We start from the raw sequence: 26,501 nt of genomic DNA, 5'->3' as shown, positions 1-26,501 counted from the left end.
CATTATAAAAAAGAATGTGAAGTATTCCTGGTCTATGGCTTAATTAAGTTTAATCCTCCAAATCATGATTTAATACTTATTGCTAAACGCTGCTTTCAAATAGCCTGTTGTGTGTTTTTAGCTGTTAGAAATAAATTTTTATCTTAGATCTGATCATCATGTTAATCTCACCACTCCAAGGTGCTATTTTTTTTTTTTTTTTTTAAATAAGAGAGTGATGAAGTTCAAACTGGTTTATAATTCTGCATTAGTGGTGATAAAGTGCAGAGCAGCTTTTTGCAATTAAAAGGGTTTACATGATCTTGGCTGGCTGTTTCTCAGTTTTATTGTAGAGTACTTCCAAACTTATTATATAGTAACCTAACCATAAAATTTTTTTGTGACCTCCAGTATTTCAGCCTTTACACTGGTGAAGATCATGAATGGGGAAGACCACATTTCTAACCACACACAGCTATCAACTTGGCTGTGGTGCAACAAATGTAGAAACAGAAGCTATTTATGGGAACATTTCTAGGAACCTTTCATTATACTACACAAAGTTCATTTCCCATATGTTGAATTAGTTTCAGCAGAAATCCATTTTTTAATGGCAGGATGTGTAGCAACATGTTGCATCTATGTACATCTGTATAAAAGGGGGGGGGGGGGACTCAAGTAATAGCTTGTTATTGTGCAGCTGACTTTTAAGTGTTTCATGTTCCCACCCAAGTGAAACTCAAACTGAGATGCACAAATATTCTTTTTCTATTTTTAAAAGTTGTGTGTATAATATGTGCAGAGTCGAGGCAAGACACCTGTAGTGGATGGAGGGAGGATGGGTTTGATAGTGGTTGGCATCGGCTCACAATTTGTGCAGGATTCATCACTGCATTTAAATCCAGCTTTACACTTGCATTGGGTGTTGTGGGTGGCATTGCAGCTGGACTTAAGCTCCATGTAGACTGGAAAAAACAACAACAACAAAAAAAAAAAAACAGTTATCATCAAAGACAAATACAAAAATACAAAGTGTAACAACTCTGAGACTTGTGCACAGTGTCTGTAAAACCTGCAATGTACAAGAAAACGTGAAATGACTCAAAAACTGGGAATAGCAGGTAAAGATTCTGGATTTAAGTCATAGGACGGTTATATTATCATCTTTTCTTTAGAAACAGCTGCTATTTCTCGGTGAAAGCACTCTTTCACTTTGATACAACATTTTCTTTCTTACTGAATGTTTTGGTATGTGTTTTCTGATTGATGTTGCATATGAGCAAACAGAAAACTACTTTTATGACTTTCAGAAAGCTAGAGTCATCCCAAAACAAAGGTTGATATAAAACTATGTCAATGCTGATTTTATATCATGGCTCACAAAGAGGTGAATTATATTGAACTTGCAGAGAAACTCAGTTATAACAGCAGTGACAGACACATTTTTAGTTGGTCATCGTGACTAGAAACAAAAAGTGTCACATGTCATTGAAATGTTATATTTCCAACCAGCGAACCATAAAATCTGCAGGAGAAGTGATAATAATATTACATTTAACTACTGATGTTTGTTTTTATTGTCCTCACTGGGAGGTTGAGAAATCACAAAACAGGGACTCTTGTTCATGTGACGATTCAGAGGATGGGTATGAAAAGAGTGTACCCCAAATCTCAACTTGTTCCAGATAATCAGTGATGTAAAAAATACAGTGAATAATCATACAAGTAAATCTAAAGAACAAAAACAAGCATAAATGGTTCAAAGTTGTAAATATATCCAATTGTGTAAATGACATCCTTTAAAATGATCTAAGGCTTTAATGCATGTTGTACAGTATTTTACTGTCTTTACTGTCTTCCTGTTTAAATGAGACTGAATGTGCCCAAAGCTAAGACTGTAATGAAGACCAAAGCACAACAGAAACAGCTGTACTGCAAGATGTGCATGTTAAATGTCTTGCGTGGGTTCAATCATTTCCACTTAAATTAGTTTCCATATGTTTTAATGGGCATAAAGCCCCTGCCTGTGTACGTTTTGACATTTAGAACACCCACCTTCCTCTCCTGATTTTTAGGTAGATGCTACAGCATTTATAAAAGAACATATTTCACACAGCTCTATAAGAAATGTTAGATTTAAAAAAAAATGCACACTCAAACCTCTAGCATGCAGAATGCAGAGAATAAAACGATTTGTGGTCCAAATGTAAAAGCACCTAAAAGCAGACTGAGAATTGCAAACTCGTTCTCACTTCTGTGCTGAATTTCTAAATGTTTTTCCATAGTGACATTTAGAAACAAGCACGTCAGGCTATTTTTGCTCACCTGTAGCAGTACAAAGACATAAGTAGGAACCTAGGAGTTGAAATTTGCATCTTTGTTTCATTTAGATGTTTATCTCTTCTTTTTCACTCACATGGTCTACTTTTCAACCTGTCTTGGTGGGCTGCCAACATAGCTGACTAAACATGAACTTCTCCTGCAGAATCCCAACCATCACCCTGTATGCTGGCACAACAATGGTTTCACAGACCACTCTTATCCCCCTGCTCTGTCATCTCTTTCTGACTGTCTCCCCCCTTGATGATAAATTGGAAATCCCCTCAAATATGTCAACCTTTTTCTATTGGTAAACTTCTCTGAAAACACAATACCCAGACAGAGCTGAGTAACAACTGCCTGTCTTTCTAAAGGGTTAGATTGAAACTGGTCAAATTCAGAGGTCAGGGATTAGATGACTGATTTACTGAGTAAAAGATCACACTTAGAAAGTATGAGGCTGTGTGAGTGTGTGATCTATGTAACCTAAAGCTGAGTAGTACTTTTTTTAGTCATGTTTGATTATTCATACCCTCAAATCAAAACCAGTATTTGTCATCTGTGATCATACTGTAAGAAGTGTTCATGCTGCTGATGTAAGGACTTATAGTAACCAATGGTGTTGTGGTTTATAGACATTATTTATCAAATGAGAAACTAGCAAACTAAGGGACAGCTCCTGTCTTACTTAAATTTTTCCCTTTCTAAAGGTCCTACACATTCTTAGTATACCACCCCAAAAGTCAATAGCTGTGAATTTACTCACGTTTACTGCATGTGTCACAAACACTGCAGTCCTGTTCCACGTTGTAAGTATGGATGAAGCGGTCACCTATGCAAGGTTCACACTGAGTTCCACATTTGTCCTCTGGACGTCGAACCATATATTGACCTAGAAGCACACATTAGTTTATGGTTAAACACTGATGACATCAAAGCTTTGAAATCTGTCTAGATGAAACAAAGTCACTGTACCTGGTGGACACTTGTCACAGCAAAATTTGGAATGTTGTAACGGCCAAGGATATTGCATATCGTTACACTTAAGGGTGATCCCAGAGGAGAGCAAAGAAAGGCTGCACAGTAAGGAAAAAGTGAAGTAATAGAGTGGCCGCATCTTGGAAGCACCAAACAAGAGGGAGAAGAGATAAAGGAAGATTAGCAGAAGGGAGGAGGGAGAAGAAACATGTTAATGAGTGTGTCATATATATTCACATACAGATTTAAACAGACACTGAATTAAAGACATGCTGGTCTCCAGTACTTGTTTTCTCGTATGAATCAAGGCATGACAATCTTAGCAGAATTTTATAGTAATGCTACAAAATATTTAGCATAGTCATATTTAACACGTGCAGAAACAATGAGGAAGAAAATGAGTATTTTCTTTTACAAACACCTGACTAATGTCATATTTTACTGACAGCAGATGAAATGCTGGCTACATAAATCTACAATTAAATACTAGATCAAAACAGTACAAAAATCTACAATTAACTTAAAATAAATCAACTCTGTTATCAAAGCATTCACTGAGATCTAGAAGAAAATGTCTTGTCTTAACTTACCGTGGAAGAGAAGATAACACGAGATGTTAACAGGGACCCTCTGAAAATGAGAATGAAAGGGGACCAGATGTGCGTCAGGGGAGTAGTTAAAACACTTCCATTATGACTCATCATGATAACTTATTCGTTTGCAATCTCTTTGCTTTACACTTGCAACCTGCATCGACCACCACTTGGCTCTCTACACTATAAAAACATGCCCTCTATCAGCCTCCACTGTTTTCCATCATGTTTCTCGTTTCAACCAAAATCACTCTTTTGGCTAAAAACAGCCTGATACATCCTTTCTGTCTGTCTTGCAACTTTCCTCCAGCTAGAGATGGATGATGAGGTAGTTTCAGGTAAACTGTCATTTACCATTATTATACCTCCAATTTTCCTGGTTACACATACAGATAGCTGGTTAAGAGCTAAACAGAGATGAGTAATAAGCAGCTTTGCACCTTTAACGGCCAAAAAAATATTACATTTAGGATGATAAAAGGACCCTGAATTAAAAGTGACTTCTATTATCATGAAGGGTATGTATGGGACTGATTAGAAAGGAGGAATTGTGCTTTTTATTTTTTTTAACATAAAAGTACACAACTGTTTTTGCATCATTAGGTTAATCAGATTGTCTTTGTCTAAAATTGTGATTAATTTGAAGATAATCACAGTTAAAATCCGTTTAAATTCCATTTCTGCCTTCTGTGAAATGCAGCGGGACAGACAGTTCAGACTGAGTGCTATGTCAGTATGCATAAGGATCACATATTGACATTTCCTTACATTCAGGATCTTTTCTAATAGTTAATGGTTATTTCTAAATAAGACTGAAGTTAATGACCAAGAGAGGAAAGGGAAGTATGGCTAACTTCCCTTAATGGCTGACATGTGGTGTAGGCTTCCATCTAGGTGTGATTAGTAACAGCCTGCTTATTTGCATTTGTTTGAACATCTTTTCCTGTAACTATATCTTGTAGCCACTTTACAGTTGACTGCCAGAGTCTTTATTTTGGTTTTCTTGGCATAAAATTCAGCATAATTTGTACACTAAACTGGTTTGGAGGACTAATAAGGACATTTCACTTGTAAATATGAGCTCAGCTTTCTCAGAAACCAAGCAACACGTGACCTCCCTCCAACTGTGAAGGCTGAGGAAGAATGGTCTTAAAGGGGCTGCCTCAGATGCCCTGTGTGACTCCATTTAGGCCGCAATACTCAAACAGAATACAGAAATGAGTGGACTTGAGATGACTGAGCATCAAAATCACTCTGAACTGACTTGAGCAACTCTTGTAATGCTTGTCTTGAATTTTCACTATTACTGTTGCTTGACCGTAAGGATTGTACATTCAAACAGAGGGACATTCACCCTGAACGTGTTGACACTTATTTGTTGAAGTAAACAGCAAACAAAAGCCAATTTTAGCAGAAAAAATTGCATGTGGAGGCAGAGATGGGCCTCTGAGTCCCCATGCCTGGATATAAAGACTGTGGGAGACCCAGCAGTGTGTAAAGTGTCAATATACTAGATGTGTATTAATTTAAAACTGTGCACGTGGTAGAAAAAGAGAAGAAGAGGAAGAAGCAAAGAGATGAAGACACTTTTCTGTCTTCAAAGGAAGGATGTGGTTTTTCTGAAGACGTTTTTGTCCTGCCGTGCTGAATAAGCTGTTTCAACACTGAACTGGCAGACTATACTCTGTTAAATAAAGACTGGAAAAAATGTGAAATTTTACTATTCATCTAATGTTCATCATTTATTTCATGTTTTATATTTTTTCAGGGAAAAATAAATGATAATAAAAACTGTTAAATCTATTCAATATTTAAATCTTGTTTATGATAAATGGCTGTCTAATTTTGACAACTTATGATCGTCATCAGTAAATATTCTATGACAACACTCACTCCTTTACCCTACAGTTTCATTGGTTGTTTTTGCTATACGTTTGCCATATTTTGGTTGCAGACTGATAGCAGATTTAATTGGATTACAATTACATAGCATTACACTACTGTGCTTTACTCTTTACTGTCACATTACTCTGAACTGAAACATTACAAATTATTTAAGTGAGATATTTTTGCTTCTATATCCCTTAAATAACCCTTAAATGGCTCTCAATATCAAGTTGATCATCTTGCTGTTGTGAAGGTAGAGGCGGGGCTGCAAGTTTGCCACGAGATGTCACTAAAACTTTCATACTGGAACTTTAATTGTGAGGAAGTTCCTTCATATACTAACAAGAAACAAATGAATGATTTTGTATCAAGATGGAAAAGGGAAATCGAGCCAAAAGAAATTTTGTTGTAAAAAAAAAATATAATAATAAAAATCACAAAAAACATTTCAGAGTGCTCAGACTTTCAGCAACAGTCCTTGGACAAACATGTAGAAGACTTCATATGTTGCAGAACATAAATCCTTCATTACAAAATAGATGGATATGTAAGCGGTGTGAATATCATAATTATAGCAGCAGTTCCCTTTGACTCTGCAGAGGCTGGAGACCAATCAGGGAGATAGGAACTGGAAGGAGGTGTGACTGCAGGATTTGACTGCTTAAATCCTTTGTGCAAACTCCACAGAGTTTTGATTCCCTGTGCCTCTGGTAAGATGCACTTTTAGGGATAGCACTGACAGCTGTTTATTTTAGTTTAGTATTACAAAGTTTAGTTTAGATTTGAGTTGTTTAGTTTTAGGATTTTGACATTCTGTCTCCCGTTTGCTAGCGCTGCAGCTGGTGTGGTCCTCAATTCGCTGGTGGGGTTAGGATACTGGGAGTTCATTTTAGATGGTGATTTGATATGTAGTAGCTATTAGTGTGGCATTTGTATTTTGAAGTTAGCTGGATTTATTTTTCCTTTTAATGGCAAGGCAAGGCACTTGCTTTAAGTACTTTACATAAAACATTTCAGCAGGGTGCAGAAAGCAATACAAGTGCATTAAAAAACAAAGATGAAAAGAAATGCAATTAATGAAATAAAAACAGAATGAAGATGCTAAAATAAAATAGATAAAATGCAATAAATAAAGTTCCAGTGTGGGGAAAGACAATATTAAAACATGATTCCAGCTTAAAAGAACCAGATGTAGATTTTGACTTCTGAATAAAACTACTGAAATGCAGCAGAGAACAGGTGGGTCTTTAACCTGGATTTAAAAAAACTGAGGGTTTCAGCTGATCTGAGGCTTTCTGGGAGTTTGTTCCAGACATGTGGCGCATAGAAGCTGAAAGCAGCTTCTCCATGTCTGGTTCTGACTCTGGGAACTGATAAGAAACTGGATTCAGATGACCTGAGGATTCTGGCAGATTCATACTGGGTCACTGATGTATTTTGGTCCTAAACCATTTAGAGCTTTATAGACCAGCAGCAGAACTTTAAAGTTTATTCTCTGACGAACAGGCAGCCAGTGTAAAGACCTGTCTATTCTCTAAATAGGATTTAAACCAGTGTAGCGCAGTCTTTAGCTCTCTGTGTTCTGAGCGAGCTACATTTCTCCTTCTGTTACCAAACACTACAGATATTTTTGAACCTTCTGAAAAACAGGGCTCCAGCTGGTCCTGGGAAAAATCATGACTGCTGTTATCTATGCAGCCTGGACCCTCCACACATCATACATCTGAAACATAAAGCTGGAATGGTGGTACAGGAGGGGCTGGGTGCCCTCCCTTCAGCCGCTCTGGTGGGGGGTTTATGGGGGACAAAAGCCTACTGCTTAGTTAGTATAATCTCTAGTCCCTTCACAGTGATTGGTTGGGTTCCCAGCCATAACATGACTTTCTATCATCTTGTCCTTCCTTGTTAGTTGGTGTAAAATAAAGCCCCTATGTGCTAGTTCTCCTCAAGGTTACAAGGTTAGTAGCCCTATGTGAGCAGTTCAGAGCATTCCAAGCTGAAAATGAACTCTTAAAACAAGCTGCCAGTGGTTCTCATGCCTCTGGTCCAGGGATGTTCAAAGTCGGTCCTCGAGGGCCGTTGTCCTGAAGGTTTTTTAATGTTTCCTGCTTCAACACACCTGACTCAAATGAAATGGCTCCAACAGCCAATTAAGTTTTGCACAATGACTCTGCAATTTGAGTCAGGTGGTTTTGGAGCAGGGACACATCAAAAACCTGCAGGATTGTGGCCCTCGAGGACCGGAGCTGGACACCACTGCTCTAGTCCATTTAACAATTTAGCTAGCTATACATGCTAGTTAGCTAGCATGATGGGTTTCTCTACTGGTGGGGGGTTTCTGTCATACACATATGTAGACGATGCATTGGTCCTAGTATGTCAGTGGCGCCGCCATATTGATCCTGGGAATTACTTTTAACAGTAAAAATAGACAGTTGTTTTATAATCTATATATAAGCTTTGGGTACTTATTAGTCAAACAGGAACCTAATGTTGTTATCCTAGCCTGTCGGTCTTTGTCAGACATGTGACCTAACTAGCCAACACTCCCCCTGCGCGCCATATTGGTTGCATCTCCAATATAAACAAGCAACACCAGGAGTGTTCTCCATCAATACCTGGTGGGCCTGTCTCGAATCAAAATGCCTGGGCCAATTTTTTATTTTTTTTGTCCCAATCCAGCCCTGGGTTGGGGGCGGTCCTGTCACAAGAGTGGGAGGGCAAAATCTGACCCATTGCTTTTGCCAGCTGTAGTCTGAGAAGAAGTGAAAGAAATGGGCAAAATTACAGTTTCATGTAATTGGAATTTTTATCCCTTAAGTGGGCTGTGGCAGAAAAATTCAGAGAATACTTGGTGGGCCAAAAATATACAGTCTGCACTGACAACAATCCTCTAAGCCATCTCCAAACAGCCAAATTGGGAGCAGTTGGGCAAAGGTGGACCTCAGAGTTGGCAAGTTTTGACCTAGACATCAAATACAAGCCAGGAAGAGCAAGTACAAATGCCAATGCTCTGTCCAGGCAAAATGTGGACCTGGAGCATATCGTAACTCTTGCTCCTACGTCTGCCCTTTCAGAGGAGCTGAGGTATGTGATGCAAAAGCAGTATTGACCTCTCAAAACTGTGTGTCCCAGGCTGTATTTGTGTCCTCTGGGGAGGCTGAAGCTAACCTTGCTGTGTTGCAGGCAGAAGATCCACTGATCCGGGAGTTTCGCTTCTTCTGGTACAGATGGTGGCAGCCAATTAAGGATGAGAGGACTAAGGCATCACCCATGCTCCTGAAGCTCTTGATGCAATGGGATCAGGTAATTAAAAAAGATGGTATCATTTTTGACCGGGTGGAGTCACCAGAAGGAGGACCAGCTTGGAATCAAAAACTGCAACAAAAACTGGGATGTCCTCCTCAGCCTTCATGACAATCATGGCGACCAAGGTGTGGAATGGACAGCAGATCTCATGCTACTGGCCAGGTATGAATAACAAGAGAGAAGTACTGCAGAGTGTGTGAATGCTGTACATTGACCAAAGACATTAATACTCAACCAAAGAATGCCATGGGTCATTTAACAGCCTCTAAGCCTAATGACATCCTGGCTGTAGACTTACTGTAGAAAAGGCCCAGCCTGTCAGCTACTTCTGCCTAGAGACTGATGACTCTTTCACAGCAGCCAATCAGAATTCAGGCTCAGTCCCACGTGACCACATCTCACCAGCCTGACTCGTAACAGCCCAGAGAGACCACAATAAGTTTGGTTAAGTGTTCAGTTGTTCCCTATCTCGGACTCTCAGGGTGTTTTGGTGTTGTGTGCGTTTATATAAAACATAAGTGACATGTTTAGCTTGTTTTAGTAAAGTAGAAATGGTTTTGTGCATTTTTACCAGCTAACTGAGTTATTGATGTCTGTGTGCCTCATGGTAGACTAGTGACGCAGCTATTTCTGAAACACTTATCCTCGATATGTCCGATTGTCTTTTGGTGTGTAATTAGTTTAGTTTATGCCTGCCTTTCGGTTAATCTGTTTAAATCACTATATTAGTGCTATTTGTGTTATCACCACAATCATTGCTAGTTCAATGCAAAGGCTGGGTAGGCCGCTCTGCAGCAGGGCCGCCATGTTAGAGGCAGCACGCTAGTTAGACAGCGTGGCTCCTGGGCCACGTGATGCAGTTGTTACCATGGCCGCATTAAAGGGCCATTATGGCACTTTTATATAGCCTAGCAGGCCGTCCAAGGCCACTGCCAAGTCAGCCACCATTCTACTTGGCACAGAGGACACTCCCACATTACTTGCCAGCCAAGGGAAAGGGAAGAAATATTGTGCCTACTGTGACAATGGGAAGCATTCCCTCAATAACTGTACAAACTTCAGCCAACTAACCACAGCCCAGCGCAGTAGTTGGATTAAGGACAATAATAGGTGCTGGCGCTGTGGTCAGGGTCACAGAGCAACAAAGTGTGATCTCAAAATGACCTGCAAAACCTGCAACAAACGCCACCTGCTAGTCCTTCACAGTGTCAATGAGCAGAGTCAAGAGAAAGCTGACAAAGCCAAACCTAAGTCCCCACAACCAGGCACTTGCCTTTTAAGCACTGCAGATGAGATCCTGTACATTAACCGACCCCCAGGGAGCAGAAATGTCCTGCTAAAAGTGAGTAAAGTCATACTCCGCAATGGAGACAAGACACTCGAGTCATTTGCTGTCTTAGATGATGGCTCAGAAAGGACAATTCTCCTGCATACTGCACCGCAGCAGCTTGGCCTCCAGGGGGCGGCAGAGGATCTCCCTCTAAGGACTGTGCGGCAAGATCTGCAGGTGTTACACGGGGCGGCAGTGTCATTCAAGCTGTCTCCTGCATCTCAACCCCACAAGATCTACAACATTAAAGGGGCTTTCACAGCCAAAGAATTGGGACTAGCAGAGCACACCCATCCAGTCAACATGCTCATTAAGAAATACAGTCACCTCCAGGGCCTGCCCCTACAGAGCATTGACCGAGCACATCCAGTCCTGCTCATTGGGTCAGACTATCCCCATCTTATCACACCCATTGAGCCAGTGCACCTTGGTCCTCCAGGGGGGCCAGCGGCCATCAAGATCCGCCTGGGCTGGACACTTCAGGGACCAGCCCAGACACTAAAGCACTGGAGCACTGTGCCACATTGCTTCTTCACAATGATTCAGTCTACACCTGACGACCTGTACAGCCATGTGGAGCGCTTGTGGCAAATGGATGTTCTCCCCTGGCATAGTCCCAAGGCCAGCACTAGATCCCAACAAGACCAGTATTCACTAGACCTATTAGAGGCAAAGACAGTACGGCAGAACATTGAGGGAGTAAACCGTTATGTCACCCCCTTATTATGTGTTCCCAACATGCCTCAGCTCTGCGCCCCAAAAGAGTCAGTACTCCCCCAGCTGCGGAGCACTGAAAGAAGACTGGCCAAATCGCCAGAACAAGCCGCTGCATACATTGCTGAGATTAAAAGACTGAAAGATGCTGGGTACGTAATAGAACTTGCACCCGGGTTAGAGCTCACCCCCTTCAGCTGGTACATACCACACCATATGGTGCAGCATAACGGCAAAAACAGAGTGGTGTTCAACTGTTCGTTTGAATATGAGGGACACAATCTCAACAAGCTGCTGTTACCTGGCCCTGCCTTGGGGCCTTCTCTGCTGACTGTTCTACTGCGCTTCCGGGAGCATTCTGTCGCCGTCAGCAGTGACATCCGCGGAATGTTCCATCAGGTCCGCCTGCTTCCAGAGGACTGTCCACTGCTCAGGTTCCTGTGGCGGGATCTCCAGCAGAAAGAGCCCCCCCAGAGTCTATGAGTGGAGAGTGCTGCCATTTGGTACAACAAGCAGCCCTTGCTGTGCCATATTCGCTTTCCAGAAGCACGTCAGAGACTGCAGCACTTTAGATTTAGATATACAAGAGACTGTACTTAAGTGTTTTTATGTTGATAACTGTCTCCGCAGCCTTTCATCAGCGGAGGAGGCTCTGCATCTGGTGGACAAGCTGCAGGCCCATCTCGCAGAAGGGGGTTTTGAGCTACGCCAGTGGGCTAGCAACCAGCCAGCTGTGATTAGCCACCTGCCCTCGATGTCCAGATCCGACAGCATTGAACTGTGGATAGCACAAGGCCAGGTGGATGGTCAGGAATCTGCCCTGGGCTTGTACTGGAGCTGCCACTCAGACACCCTGTCTTACAAGCTCCGCAATCCTACCTATCCTAAGACCACCCTTCGCATCATTTACAAAATCCTAGCCAGTCAGTACGACCCCCTAGGACAGGGCTACTCAATTCGGTCCTACGAGGGCCGCAATCCAGCAGGTTTTCCATGTATCCCTGCACCAACACACCTGAGTCAAATTAGGTGGCTCTAACAGCCAATCAGGTTCTACACAATAACTCATTAATTTGACTCAGGTGTGTTGGTAAGGGAATACATGGAAAACCTGCTGGATTGCGGCCCTCGTAGGACCGAATTGAGTAGCCCTGCCCTAGGATACCTGATCCCATTCACTACCAGAGCAAAGGTGGTAGTGCAGCAGCTCTGGGCCAGGAATCGAGAGTGGGACGATCCTGATCTTCCTGCCAACCTGCTTCAGACCTGGAGAGAGTGGGAGCAGGAGCTGCCAGAGCTGAAAAACATCATGCTTCCTCGGCGCTACACAAGTAAAGAGCTGGATTCCACATCCAGCATCAGAGACATTCACATCTTCTGCGACGTCTCTGAGAAGGCCTACGGCTCAGTGGCCTACCTTCGCACTGAGGACTGCAGTGGTAATGTTGACGTGGCCTTCATCACAGCCAGGTCACGAGTAGCTCCCCGCAAGCAGCAGTCCATACCCAGACTAGAGCTATGCGCAGCTTTTAGCCTCAGTTCTTGTCACAGAGCTCATTTTGCCCCTTCGTCATGTCATCCTGTGGACAGACTCAACCACTGTGCTGGCCTGGCTTCAGTCGGACTCCTGCAGGTACAAAGTCTTTGTGGGGACTCGTATCGCAGAAATACAGGCGCTGACAGCTGGCTACCCGTGGCACTATGTGGACTCAAGCAGTAACTCCGCGGATGATATAACCAGAGGAAAGCGACTGGCAGAGCTGGGAACACAGAGTCGCTGGTACCACGGCCCCCCTTTCCTACACCAAGCTGAGGAACACTGGCCACAGACCCCTCCAGCTACTCACCTTGACAATGCTGAGCTCAAGAAAGCTACTAGGTGCCATCTCACCACTGGCCCAGGCCCCCCTGTGCCACCAGTACCATATGCTGGTGCCTACACATCCCTCACCGACCTCCTAGAGGCCAGCATCAGAGCCTCCCATGGGGCGGCTGACTATGTCCCATCTGCTACTGACTACAGAGACGCAGAGACACAGCTGCTACAGCAAGCACAGGAGGACTGTTTCCCCACTGAACTGGCACATCTTAAAGCTGGTAAGCCCCTGCCTGCTAGTAGCCGCTTGCTCACACTGGCTCCTGAACTTGGCTCCAGCTCCCAACTTATCCGAGTTGGGCGACGCCTGCGCCATAGCAGTCATCTCAGCGCTGACACTATCCACCCAGTTGTGCTGGATTATAAGCATCCCCTCAGCCAACTGATTATTAAAGACTTTGATGAGAAACTGTGTCACCCAGGGCCTGAGCGCGTCCTTCCTGAGGCCCGCCGAAAGTTCTGGATCTTGCGAGGGAGACAAGCTATTCGGCACTATCAGCAGAAATGCGTAGAGTGCCGCAAAGCCCGTGCTAAGCCCGAGGTTCCCCGCATGGCCGATCTTCCCCCCCTCCCGGTTGCGGTTCCACAAACCCGCATTTCATTCAACTGGTGTGGACTGCTTCGGGCCCTACCAAGTCACTGTTGGACGGAGGAGAGAGAAAAGGTGGGGCATAATTTTTAAATGTATGACTACTCGGGCAGTATATTTGGACCTGCTTCCTTCCCTCGACACAGACTCCTTTCTGATGGCCTTCAGGAGGTTTTCCAACAGAAGAGGAAAGCCTTTCGAGCTAATATCCAATCAGGGCACAAACTTCCGTGGTGGTGAGCAGGAATTACGAGAGACCTTTAACACGCTGTGCCCAGATCTACAAGCACAACTGGCCAAAGCTCAGGTTGAGTTTCATTTCAACCCCCCTAATGCTCCCCATTTTGGGGGATGTTAGGAGAGAGAGATACGCTCCCTGAAACAAGCTCTGCAGGTCACACTGGGCTCACAATCTGTGACTGAGGAAGTGTTAAGGACTGTCCTAGTTGAAATCGAGGGCATCCTAAACTCAAAGCCCCTTGGTTACATGTCAACCAACATTGCAGATCTGGACCCAATTACTCCCAACTCCCTGCTTTTAGGCCGCCCAGACTCATCATTACCACAGGTCATCTATCCAGAGTCAGAGCTTCTCAGCCGATGGAGGTGGAGGCAGACCACTTTTGGAAGCACTTTATCAAGTGCTACCTTCCAGGACTACAAACACGCCAGAAGTGGACTCAAGACGGTACAGACATCCAAATTGGCACTCCTGTGCTGGTCATTGACCCCCAGCTGCCACGTGCGCTGTGGCCTGTTGGAAGGGTCACTCACATCTTCCCTGGACAGGACGGTCGCATCCGGACTGTGGAGGTGAAAGTTGGAGACAACAGCTACACGTGTCCAGTAGCACGCATTATTCGCCTCCCAGCTTTACCAGACTAAGACATAAGCTGCCTTTTCTGATGATGTTCAGATTTCCACCGGAAATCTGGGGGCGGCTGTAGAAAAGGCCCAGCCTGTCAGCTACTTCTGCCTAGAGACTGACGACAGCCAATCAGAATTCAGGCTCAGCCCCACGTGACCACATCTCACCAGCCTGACTCGTAACAGCCCAGCGAGACAGAGTGTGAGCAGAGAGACCACAATAAGTTTGGTTAAGTGTTCAGTTGTTCCCTATCTCGGACTCTCAGGGTGTTTTGGTGTTGTGTGCGTTTATATAAAAGGTAAGTGAGTTGTTTAGCTTGTTTTAGTAAAGTAGAAATGGTTTTGTGCATTTTTACCAGCTAACTGAGTTATTGATGTCTGTGTGCCTCATGGTAGACTAGTGACGCAGCTATTTCTGAAACACTTATCCTCGATATGTCCGAGTGTCTTTTGGTGTGTAATTAGTTTAGTTTATGCCTGCCTTTCGGTTAATCTGTTTAAATCACTATATTAGTGCTATTTGTGTTATTACCATAATCATTGCTAGTTCAATGCAAAGGCTGGATAGGCCGCTCTGCAGCAGGGCCGCCATGTTAGAGGCAGCGCGCTAGTTAGACAGCATGGCTCCTGGGCCACGTGACGCAATTGTTACCATGGCCGCATTAAAGGGCCATTATGGCACTTTTATAGCACATTTGATGATGTTATTGTATAATAGCGTATGACAATGCTATTCTAGTTTCACTTCTCACTGTATTTGGGTGTACAGAATTAGTTATTAATTTAGTTTGTTATAAGTATGTGCCTTATTTGTTGTATACTGGAATATTTACGTTCCCTTTTCTTTCTGTATTTTTTGCAGAACCGCACACACACACATCCACACACAGACCTAAACTTGAGTACAATAAATAAATCTTCAAACTAAAGATATCTGGTTCAGTCCCTTTTTGGGAACACCCTGCAGCAGGTCAAATCCATACAGCACCCACTAGTTTCTTCACTTACTGTTGTAGAGCCAGCATCTGATGGATGAGAGAATGTCCTAGTCATGACAATGTGTTTCAAAATATGTACAGGCCATTCCAACTAGAAACAGCTGTTACAGTAGCTGAGGCTTTGGTTAAACACTGGTTCTATGTTTTCGGAGTCCCTCGCCAAATACATTCTGACCAAGGATGTTGTTTTGAGGCTAAAGTTATACAAGAGTTGTCATATTTACAATATCACAAAGACTAAGATGACACCCTTCAGACCTTAAGGTAATGGCCAGTGCGAACCAATTAAACAGAACTTTCCATCACCTTCTACACACCCTGCCACAGGAAGAGAAAGAGCAGTGGACAGCGCATCTGCCTCAAGTAATATTTGCTTACAATACCTCAAAACACCAATCCCCAGGATAATCACCTCATATGTTAATGTTTGGGCAAGAACCACGGCTGTCTATCGAGTGTGTGTTTAGCATCACAGGTCAGCCGGAGTCACTGACCGCGGATGAGTGGGCTGCCAACCATCAAGACAATCTGGCCTGCATTTATCTGGCATTGAGGCAGTGGCTCCGAACAGTGGCTGACCAGCAAGCAAAACAACACATTAAGGTCAAAAGGATACTTTGCAGCCTGGACAGCTAGTTTTCTGCCGGGACCACAGCCACAGAGGACAACATAAGATACAGGACCACTGGAGCTCCATGGTGTACAAGATGGTGTGGTGCCTGCAAAACAGATGGCCAGTGTACACCATCACCACAGCGGAGACAGAGGGGCCCTTAAAGCAAATATATCGGTCAGAGTTACGTCCAGCGGCAGGTAACCAGACTGATTTTTCAGTATATGATCCAAGTCTCCCTAAAGTTATACTTATGGTTAATGATCATGATGACACCCCTCAACCACCATTTGTTATTGAGTTTTGCCAGAAACCCATGACTGATGTGGTGGAGCAGGATGACACAACACCACCAGATGTTAGGGGGAGGTCTGGTCCCCATAGGACTACAGCTGGACAGCACAGAAACCCCTATCATCTCCCCAGATCAACCATCACCCAAATAAATCAAATAACCATCCCTTGGCACGGATTTCATAGGCTTTGGCTTTGAAGCCCATTGATGGGATGTTTATTCAGTTCCTGGGACCAGATTGTAGCAGTAGCTTCCCATGACTCTGTAGAGGCTGGAGACCAATCAGAGAGACAGGAACTGGAGGAGGTGTGACTGCAGGCTTTGGCTGCTTAAATCCTTTGTGCAAACTTCAGAGTTTTGATTCTCTGTGCCTCTGGTAAGATGCATGTTTAGGGTTTCTAGCATTATTTTATGATCATATTAACATTTTGATTTTGAGGGTAATGTAGGGGTGCATGCACCCTGAGGTATTTGTATTTTAATGATCTGAATTGTGGGTCTGCCATAACTTGTAAAGACAGAAAACTTTACTGTTTTATGTGCTTTGTTTTTAGGGATAGCACTGACAGATGTTTTTTTTTTTAGTTTAGTATTACATAGTTTAGTTTAGATTTTATTGTAGTGTAGGATTTGAGTTGTTTAGTTTTAGGGTTTTAACATTCTGTCTTGTGTTTTCTAGAGCTGTGGCTGGTGCGGTTCTCCATTCACCAGTAGGGTTAGGATACTGGGAGTTCAATTTAGATGATGATTTGGTATGTAGTAGTTATTAGTGTGGTGTTTTTTATTTTGAAGTTAGCTGGATTTATTTTTCCTTGAATGCTTAGTATAACCCCAGTCCCTTCACAGTGATTGGTTGGTTTCCTAGTGGTAACATGACTTTCTATCCTGTCCTTCCTTGTCTGCGTTCTTAAAGTTTTAGTTGGTGTAAAACAGTGGTGTAGTCTACGTGATACGCAGGTATACGCCATATACCCACTAGAAAATGTCACAAATTTCCGTATAACCACTAAAAATTGCTCAAAGATGCGTATCAACATCTTTTGTGACATAACTTTCACTTTCCTGGTCATAAATTAGCCACGAAGCCGGCCTGTTTAGACCATGAGGTATTCCGTCAAAAGTGATGTTGAGCCGCCGCAGAGAGAAAGCAGCTTGGCCATCTGTCCTGATCCTGACCAGCGTCCCTTAACACCTGGTGGCTGGTTGCTAGACAAGCGCGAATTAAAGAGTGGCGGATGAGAGGAAGAAGATGCAGCAGAAAAAGAAGAGGAAGAAGATTTTTGGGGCGGTACGATGGAGAGGGAATGCAGAGAAAAAAACATGAAAAGAAAACAAAGTCAAATCACACTGTTTAAGTGTGTCAGTGAGTGTGTTGCTACTGGTTCTGTTTCCACTGTCGATTCGAGGGACACTGCAGTTACACACTTACGGACGAGGAGGTGAGCCTGACGCTGTCAACCTGGGCCGCGTTTCAGAAAGTGGGTTTAGTGAAAACTCAGAGTTGGTCAACCCAGAGTTGCGCTTTAAATTCAGTTTGTTTAACCCGCTTAAAGTAAAGTAAAACAAGCCTTCACACATTATATGACAGCAATTTAAAAACACACCCATCATTGTCTCTGTCACAGTCACAAAAACATCCACATATATGCACAAACAAAGCCGTCTCCCCTCCCTACATTATACACAAACAAGAACTCCACAGTTTCTGTTTCTTAGTACAAAAATAATAAAAGTAATAAACATCTGGCTTGACGCCGCTGTGAGGAAACAATATCTTGGGGAACCGATCACACCAAGAGCCAGCCCACCCATTTCCACAGAGGCCAGCACAGCAACCACCCAGATCAGGGCAGACCAGAGTCCACATCACAGCTGTAGGACTGCAGCGCAGAACCCCCGGCCACTGGGACAAGGGCGATCACCACGGCAACAACCCCCAGTCCAAGCAGGCAAAGCTCCTGGGGCGAAGGATCTCCATGAGGAAAGGAATGGCTGTTATACATCTTGTGTTGTTTACATTTAGATAACATAACCAGTCTTTCATGATCTCAGTTATGTGTGGATGCAAACTTTAATAATTACTGTGGTGCTCATTAGCAAAGTATACATTTATGAGCAGTTGCTGCTTTTGGGAAGGGTGCTGGGGGACAGATGTTACACCAGGACATGATGTATGAGGGTGGAGGGTGGTTGGGGGGGGATTAGAGTATACCCACTAGAATAAACTAGACTACACCACTGGTGTAAAATAAATGCTATGTGTCTGACTCCCACTGACTGCTGTGGCCTCTTCATTGAAGCCCCTATGTGCTAGTTCTCCTCAAGGCTACAATAAGCATTAGTCTGCAAAAAAAAATGTAAAGTCTTGTGAGTCACCCATCTCCATTTCTTGACAAGAGTGCGTGTGTGGCATACAAACAGCATCACAGACATGAAGCTATTCTTGCTGCAAGCAATCCAAGTGTGAGTCAGGCAGGTTACAGTCAGAAGGTCTCAGGTAAAAACCTGTGAAATTCAGTATTAATTCCAGTCAGCGCTCCTTTAAACTGGACAGCATCTAAAAACTATTTAGATATTTCAAGTTTGCAGTCACTAACGCCCCCCCCCCCCCCCCCCCCCCCCCCCCCCCCCCCACCCACACACACACACACACACAACTGCGAGGGTCCCAGATATGTATTTGTCCATCAAATCTCACCTGCAGACACACTGGCGCCCACGCGTCTGTGTAACACAAAAGTTTAGGTTTGTGTTTGTGCTTGTACAGGGCTTCTTGCTCAGCTGCCTCGCAATTCCTTGAAACGCACTCGTGACGCAGCTATTTCCCGTTTGGGTACGCCTCCTCATCCACAGCGACGAACGTGCAGGCTCCGGTGCCGCTCTGCCTTCAGGAGAAAGAAAGTTATTTCAACTTAAAGAACCGTTTTACCGATGAACGACATTAAAGACCGGAAAGATACCTCCGTGTGACAGACGCTCTCCAGGTAAGTGACGGTAAAATATTGCTGCACGTTTGTGGGAAAGAGATTCATATCAGACTTTGGGCTGTGGTGGGCGTTGTGTGCGGCGAACAGCTAAAACCGAAACTGAACAAAAAGACGGGTCTAGATTTAGAGGTTGTCGGTGTTATATGTAAACATTAAAAACATATAACGTTTTAAAAGTATTAGCTTAAAATGATTTCAAGTACTTGTAAGAGCAGAATGAGGTCTTTGACGCGGCAGTGATGTGAGGGGGGAAGCTGCCAAACAAGTGGCGCAGAAATATGTGCCGGGCCTTTTTCTAAACCCACAATAGAGCGCTTTGTTGAAAGGGCTTAACAAACCACAAATTTCCTTAAAGAAATCCAAATTTTTTTGCTTGCGTTCCTCAGATTATATCGACGGCTTGCTGTGACAGGTGAGACGCCTGATAAACAGGCTCTCCATATTTTTCAGTAGCCCAGTTTCTGCTGTTCAGCAAATCGTGTTGAAACAAAATGCCGTTTATTGGTTTTGGGTAAATGTATCATTAAGAATTAAATTCTTCTGATGAGGCGGACCACCATGCCAAGGGTACAGATTACGGAAAGGGTGGCACATGTAAATGAAAACTTTAAAAAAAAAAAAAGGTGGGAGGAAAGGATAGGGAGTCTAGACTTTAGTAAATTAACTGATTATTAAAACTGAAATGGTCATCTGATGTAAATAAATAAATAAAGCAAGATTTGTAAAAGCAAACAGCCAGTGACACTTCTTAATCAACAGTCGTTTACTTAGGAAAACCCTGCTTGTAAGGCTGGAATCACTTCTAAATAAACACTTGTACTTCATTAATAGTGAACTTGCTTTGAGCCAAATCACAAGTTTTTTTATTAGAGTTTCTTCGGCTTTCTTGGCCATTTGGACAAGCTGCTGAGATAACCATCTTTACATCTTTTTGGGACTGTTTAGACCCTCTCTTCTTTTTCCCAGGGACAAAATCCATTATATAGTGAATGCATTATCTGCATACATAACCAGGACATCTGAGGACTCCAAGATGTCAAATTTTTTTTTTTTTTACAAACTAATTGCATAGTTAATAATTTACGTTTGAGTGTGAGAGAATGCCTTTATCAGGTCAGATGTTCAAGTCTGGATACAATTAGCATTTATAGTATATAATCAGTACACAAAAAGCTTTAAGCATGCTTGATTAGCTGTTTGTCAGTGAAAAAGGTCTTTGTTGTGGTTGCGAAATAAAAAAAAAAGGCTTTGCAACTCTTCCTCAGAAATTCACCACAAGTGAGTCAACCATGTTCAGTATGGCGCAACGAGGCACCAACCAGACACATTATCAAATTTACAATGTAAGCTGGTCAATTCAGGCTGTGTGTGACTCAGTTTGCTCACTGCCACACACATTTTAACATCATGGTGCTGCGATTACAGGTGTGTCTGTGGTTGCTCTAATATGCTGTCATTTATTTGTGTGTTTACTTAAAAAAATAAACATTTCATATAAAATTGCAGCATACATTCGTGGTAATGATGAGATGAAGTCTTCAAAACTGCATAAATGAGAAGCAGCACATAACTTTAGTGCAAGCTACAGTCAACAGCTGCCTGATGCAGGTTGTTTCATAAAAACACACAAAACTATGTTTTTGCTTAAAATTTTTGCATATAACTTTTTAAAATGTACATTTAAACACTTGTAAGAACTAAAAAGCTTTAATTTATTGCGTATATGATTCTAGAGAAGTGTGCCTTTTTATTTAAGTCATTTAAAGTCTATATATTGTTTGGTTTGTTTTATATATATTTTGTTTATCTCCAAGGTGGCCCCAGATGGATTGAATCAAGTCTGGAATATGGAGGGAACTGGGCATCTGCACATGCGGAATAAAATTCCCTTCGTTGGCATCTTACTGCTCTTAATGGTTAGATAGGCTTCAAGCACACTGCATGACTCCATAGAAGCTTGCTTTGCTGTGGATAATAAAGCCTCTTTTTCATTTTCATTATCAATTTTTGTTTCAGCACATGACTGTCACTGGTTTTACACTGCAAAATTCAGAGAAGCAGTCATGTCCAGCTGGAGACTTTCTCACTGATGAGGGAATATGTTGCAACAAATGCTCGGCAGGTACTCTGTGCACACTACACATAGCATGCTAACAAGCAAACTACTCAAGCTTTCACACTATCATAACTTTGTGTTTTTTCCATGTTGATGCTTTCAGGTTTTAAGCTTGCAGAAAAGTGTCATGCTGCAGGCCAGAGGAGTAACTGCACAATTTGTCCCAATGGTGAATTCACAGAGCACATGAATTCCTTCCCCAACTGCAGACGTTGCAAAACCTGCAAAGGTAGAGCAATGTTACCTTTCTGTGGCTCAATTTCCCATCTTGAACAGCACCAATTGATGGTTTAAGTTATCCTTTTCTCTTCTTCCTTTTAACTTTTTTTGCAGAAGGGAACAATGAATTTGTTAAAGCCAAATGTATACCACACCAAAACACTGTTTGTCAATGTAACCCTGGTTATTACAAATCTAAAATTGACTCACAAACATATGAGTGTCTCCGATGTACACCATGCCAACCTGATGAAAGGCAACTTCAGAAATGTAAGTCTTAATATATGGCGGTGTTAGAAAAAGTCATGACATGTCCTCAGCTCAGTCTAAACAGAAACAATCTTGTTGTGCACAGGTTCAGAGGACAAAAACACTGCATGTGGATGTCAGGAAAACTACCACAAAGTTAAGGGCAAGTGCCAGCCCTGTGAGAAGTGAGTAAACTGTTTTATGTGAACTCTTCATGCATGCATTGCTCCCATTTGTTTATGGTGGCTTTATTTAAGGTCTCAATTGGGGAAGCAGGTTTGTTGAATTGAAACTTGTGGTGCACTTCTGTCTTTGTTCAGTCTTTCCATTATTGGCAATACAGGAGAGAAGTTATGACACACTAAAGCTGCAGTCTGGCACTTTTGTTGTGACTAAATAAGTGCGCTTTTGTCGAATTTTACTGACATCCAGGTTCACTTTGGGAGAGCTGCTAAAATATCTCCAACTTAAATATTTTTGTCACAGTGTGCTTCAGGAAATAGATAAAAATTTTTACAAGGTTTTTATTTAAAATCTGAATTACTATTTAAAATGTTATCATGTTTACCTTTTTGTCAGGACTGTACATAGATCGCTCTTTTCTGAGTTTGTATCTAGTGTTTGTTCTGGTGACAGAACATTTCTTTGTGTAGTTTTGAACTTAAACCACATTTTGTTGAGTCAAAATGTCAAGTAAGCTTGTGGTTCCTCATGTTAATCACTTCCTTTAAAGATGTGTTACTTCCTCTTCAGTTTTATGAAATGTCTTCTTGGTTTCCCACAGTTGCACAGAGCCTAAAGATCCCAGTACAACCCATAAGCCTACAAAAGGTGAGCATTTACCAGGGTGGTTTTTATATGAAGGAATCTATACACTACTATACTATTATACAACAGCAGGGGCATGCAACTCCAGTGCTAAAAGTTTTAGATGTGTTCCTGTTTCTACACACCTGAATCATATTGAGTGACTGAGCAGAAATTGATAAGCTGTTGAATCCATTTATTTTGAATCAGGTGTACTGAAGCAGGGAACATCTAAAATCTACAGGACTGCAGCTTTTGACCAGAGTTGCCTACGCCTGCTTTAGAATATAAGCAGCTTCATTATGTGCACAACATTAGCCTGTTAAGAAATATTTCTGTTAAGCTCTGTATTACTTGGCCATATGTTCTACTCCTCTTGACTGCAGGTGTTTTATTTTTTTTTAACAGTGTTCATTTATGAGGCATTTAGGTTTTTCTGTGATAGAAATTCTCTGGTATTGGGGATCATAGGAAAGGAAAGAACACAAGGAAAAAACATCTTAGATCATCACACCACAGTGTTGGGGTTCAGCATAATGATTGACTGCACCCTGCTTTATCCGTTTAGAGTAAAATTAGTGATATTCTTACATCTGTCTGTACTGTTCAAAAGTCCAAACCTCATTTAAATCAGCATGTTAATAAAAGGAAATTCATATTAATTCAGTATCACTACAACTCCTGTTTGATGGAAAAATTCTGAATAGGTCATCCAATGCAGTTAAGATACAAGTGATGTCAACGCAACCTTTTAGAAATAAAGAGATGTTGCACCTTGAATAAAAAATAAAATAAAATAAAGTGATTTTTCTTTTTCTCACATCCAGTCCTTTCATGTGAGTAGAATTCCCTGATTTTACCCCTTCTTTCAGATCAAACATGTTATTTTTTTATTTACTTTTTACCCAAAACAAACATTTAAACTTGGAAACATATTGGTGGGAAGAACTAAGACAATGTCTTATCATTTGAGGACATAATATCTCATCTAGTCTCTCATTATGCTTTCATGCTTAGCTGGTTTTACTGTTCAGGTTCACTTAAGTTCTTTTAAGCTCTTTTAACCAACCGTTACTTCGGTGGATTTGACTGTTGCGGTTTATGTCCTCATTTTTTACATTCTGTGCCTCTGTTTCCTCCTGATGGTCCAGACCATAAGCTGTTCATCCAAGTAATTGCTGGAATTTTGGCTGTGGGGCTCGTATTATTATCACTGGTGATTCTCCTCACCTATATGGTCACAAAACGGCATACCAAGAAGAAGATGAAGAGTACTTCCTTCCAACCGACTAGCACTTCCCTCGACTCATGTCAGGTAGTTTTATCCATTATTCTGGGATAACTTTTATAAGCTGGAGGTACATTTACAGTCAGTAAATATGTTCTATTCTTGTCTTGTAGCAAAACCTGGTCAATACTAACGAACCCTCGGATAACAGCAGTGTGAAAACCGTCGCTTTCACACTGCAAACCTCTATGAGTGAACAGGACATGGCCATTCTGCCTGATTGTGTCCCCCTGGAAATAAAGAGTGAGTCTGTAGCAGTGTATGCTGTCTTTAACATACAGAAAACTACTGTATCTATTTCTCTCAACACCCCTCCTCTCTTTCCTCTCTGCAGTCCCTGACCTGATCTACACAGTGCTGGATCTGGTTCCTGTGCAGCAGATGAAGCAGCTGGTACGTTCTCTTGGCTTGAAGGACACGGAGATCGAACAAGCAGAGATGGATCACAGATCCTGCAAGGAGGCTCACTACCAGATGCTTCGGATGTGGGCTGAGAGAAGCTCGCACTCAGTTGGAAGGGGTCGATGTGGAATACTACACCGACCGCTTTTAGAGGAGCTGTTAGACAAACTGAGACAGATTCACCTGGGTTGGGCTGCAGAAGAACTTGAGACAAAGTATGGCATTCAGTGATTCTGTCATGCTTGCCAAGATGCATAAAGAGCTCATAAGACCAAGTATTGTTCACTGAGGGGACTCGTGTATGGATAGCTTCAAAGTGCACAAATGAACAGGGTGCTACAATCAAAGCAGCGGTTTAATTTCACTGCAAACCAGTGAGACTGAGGACTCAGCCTTTCATGCTGTGAACAACTAGACGCAAACGAACAATCTTTTGTTGCAGAGAAAAAATTAATTTTGTAATATGTAGGTTCTTTATTCTAAAGCAAGACGATTGCTGAGAGGACGTGATTTATGAAGCTAGAACTTTACTTATATTAGCCTGAAGCTGATCAGCTGGCACACCTCAGTTAAAATGCAACAAGATCCACCTACCAGTATGTCTGATAAGCCAGATAAGTATCTCTAAATTTTTAGAACAAAAGGAAAGGAACAAAAAAAATTGTAATTTCTTTGTTTTGTTTTTGTATGGGAAATTACAGAATGTAACAGCTTTTGGGTCTGTGGCCACGCTTTGGGGTGTTATAATAAGAGGCAAATTGTAATCATCTCTTCATCTATGCAGTAATGTTTGATGCTTTATTAATCAATCAGACAAAGTAAAATTACAACAAATATGTATTTGATATTTTTAAAGCTACTGAAATATATTTAGGGTTAAAATTTAAATCTAATATATTTGTTTGCTGGGCTTTTTATGCGCAAAAAGTCCATCAATAGGAGACATTATCTCTAATGGCTTGTGTTAATCAGAAATATTCTCTGTTTTAGTAAAGGAGAACGTATGCACAGAGAATAACGTAAAATCTCAGCCATGTTTTTGCATGACCCCAGTATGTTTGAGCTGTCACATTTTTATTGCTTTAATAATCTGTAATGTTAGAAAGGGCCTCAATGTTTCATTATCATTTTTTTTACAAATTGCAACAGCAGCTGTAAGTTGACAAAGTAATATGTTGTTTTTAAAAAAAAAAACCATTTGGTTTTCCAAAGAACTTGCACATTTCCAAAGAAAATTCATCAATTTGCATGCAATCTAACATTTTCTTAATGTAGTTTCTATTGTTTTGCTTTTCATTCATGCAAACTTGTTATATGAAAAAGTACATTTTTACTCATTTGTAAATAAGAGGTTCTATAGACAAATATATGCTGTCTATTTAGTATCACTATACTGTAATCATTTAGATTTTTGTGTTTTTATGATTTCAAACACATGTATTTTTATGTAATTGATTGTATTTTAGTACAATTTTCAATTTTCTAACTTTTATATATTTATAACCCAGTCTTGTATAACCAAGACAGTGTATTATACCTACCTACTTTATCATTTTTTAAGTCACCTAAGCTACTCTTTTTCTCTTATTTAGACACTTATATGTTATTCAAACACTTAGAAAGATGAAAATGATTGGGTTTTGTTTTTCTACAAGGAAGTGTCAAATTAAATGGTGGCTATTTAACTAGTGTCATAGATTTAACAAGTAATGTTTTAAACGTAGTTCCCTATTAGGAAGATCTACTTTATTAGAAATAGCAAGACCTGAGGAAGTTCGTACTTCCACCTTAGTGGTGAGCAGACTCGTGCCATGTTTTACAAGTCCTTGACAGCCCTATTCACGTTTTAAAAAACCCTATCATAGAAGCATTATTTGTGACTGTTGGAGAAATCAGGACACGCCTTGTCTGTCTGTCTAAGCCTGGCAACTTTTAAGATGCCAGTCTTGGCCTGCAGATTTGAACAAGCATTGGTGATGCACAGATTGAAGGTGTGTCATTCAAAAGCATTCTTGTGCTGTTTTACAGTGTATATTTTTGTTTATAAGTGTCAATTTATGAATCCAAAATAAAGTTGTCAACTGTG

At 41.7% G+C, this 26,501-nt stretch overlaps 2 protein-coding genes across 3 annotated transcripts in view; one reads left to right on the top strand and one right to left on the bottom strand.

Moving 5' to 3' along the window:
• Positions 1–19,194, bottom strand: part of cd27 (CD27 molecule) — a 22,690-nt gene extending 3,496 nt beyond the window's left edge. Inside the window, exons 1-5 of the mRNA XM_041987172.1 lie at positions 19,046–19,194; positions 3,867–3,906; positions 3,274–3,415; positions 3,065–3,190; positions 798–944 (exon numbers count right to left, since the gene is read on the bottom strand). Of these exons, the coding sequence (XP_041843106.1) occupies positions 798–944; positions 3,065–3,190; positions 3,274–3,415; positions 3,867–3,906; positions 19,046–19,194 (604 nt within the window). The remainder of the gene's footprint in view (positions 1–797; positions 945–3,064; positions 3,191–3,273; positions 3,416–3,866; positions 3,907–19,045) is intronic.
• On the top strand, positions 19,185–26,501 carry tnfrsf1a (tumor necrosis factor receptor superfamily, member 1a). 2 transcript variants are annotated; one of them, XM_041987170.1, is made up of 10 exons: positions 19,185–19,331; positions 21,149–21,250; positions 21,351–21,456; positions 21,554–21,679; positions 21,784–21,939; positions 22,025–22,103; positions 22,703–22,749; positions 23,877–24,040; positions 24,127–24,256; positions 24,348–26,501. In XM_041987170.1, exons 2-10 carry the CDS (start codon positions 21,182–21,184, stop codon positions 24,644–24,646), a joined length of 1,176 nt encoding a protein of 391 aa, XP_041843104.1. In that variant the 5' UTR covers positions 19,185–19,331; positions 21,149–21,181; the 3' UTR covers positions 24,647–26,501. The 2 variants fall into 2 exon arrangements, with proteins under 2 accessions (XP_041843104.1, XP_041843102.1); XM_041987168.1 differs by having other exon boundaries at positions 23,871–24,040.

This window comes from Melanotaenia boesemani, chromosome 6 (assembly GCF_017639745.1).
Source record: "Melanotaenia boesemani isolate fMelBoe1 chromosome 6, fMelBoe1.pri, whole genome shotgun sequence".
Lineage (NCBI taxonomy): Eukaryota > Metazoa > Chordata > Actinopteri > Atheriniformes > Melanotaeniidae > Melanotaenia > Melanotaenia boesemani.
The sequence above is the reverse complement of the archived record's forward strand: the minus strand, read 5'-3'. Positions and strand labels throughout refer to the sequence as shown.

Coding starts and splice junctions, on each gene's coding strand:
- tnfrsf1a (XM_041987168.1), top strand. CDS start 21,182: ATGGAGGGAACTGGGCATCTGCACATGCGGAATAAAATTCCCTTCGTT. Junction 21,680..21,783: donor ACGTTGCAAAACCTGCAAAG/GTAGAGCAATGT, acceptor CTTTTTTTGCAG/AAGGGAACAATGAATTTGTT. Junction 24,257..24,347: donor TGTCCCCCTGGAAATAAAGA/GTGAGTCTGTAG, acceptor TCCTCTCTGCAG/TCCCTGACCTGATCTACACA.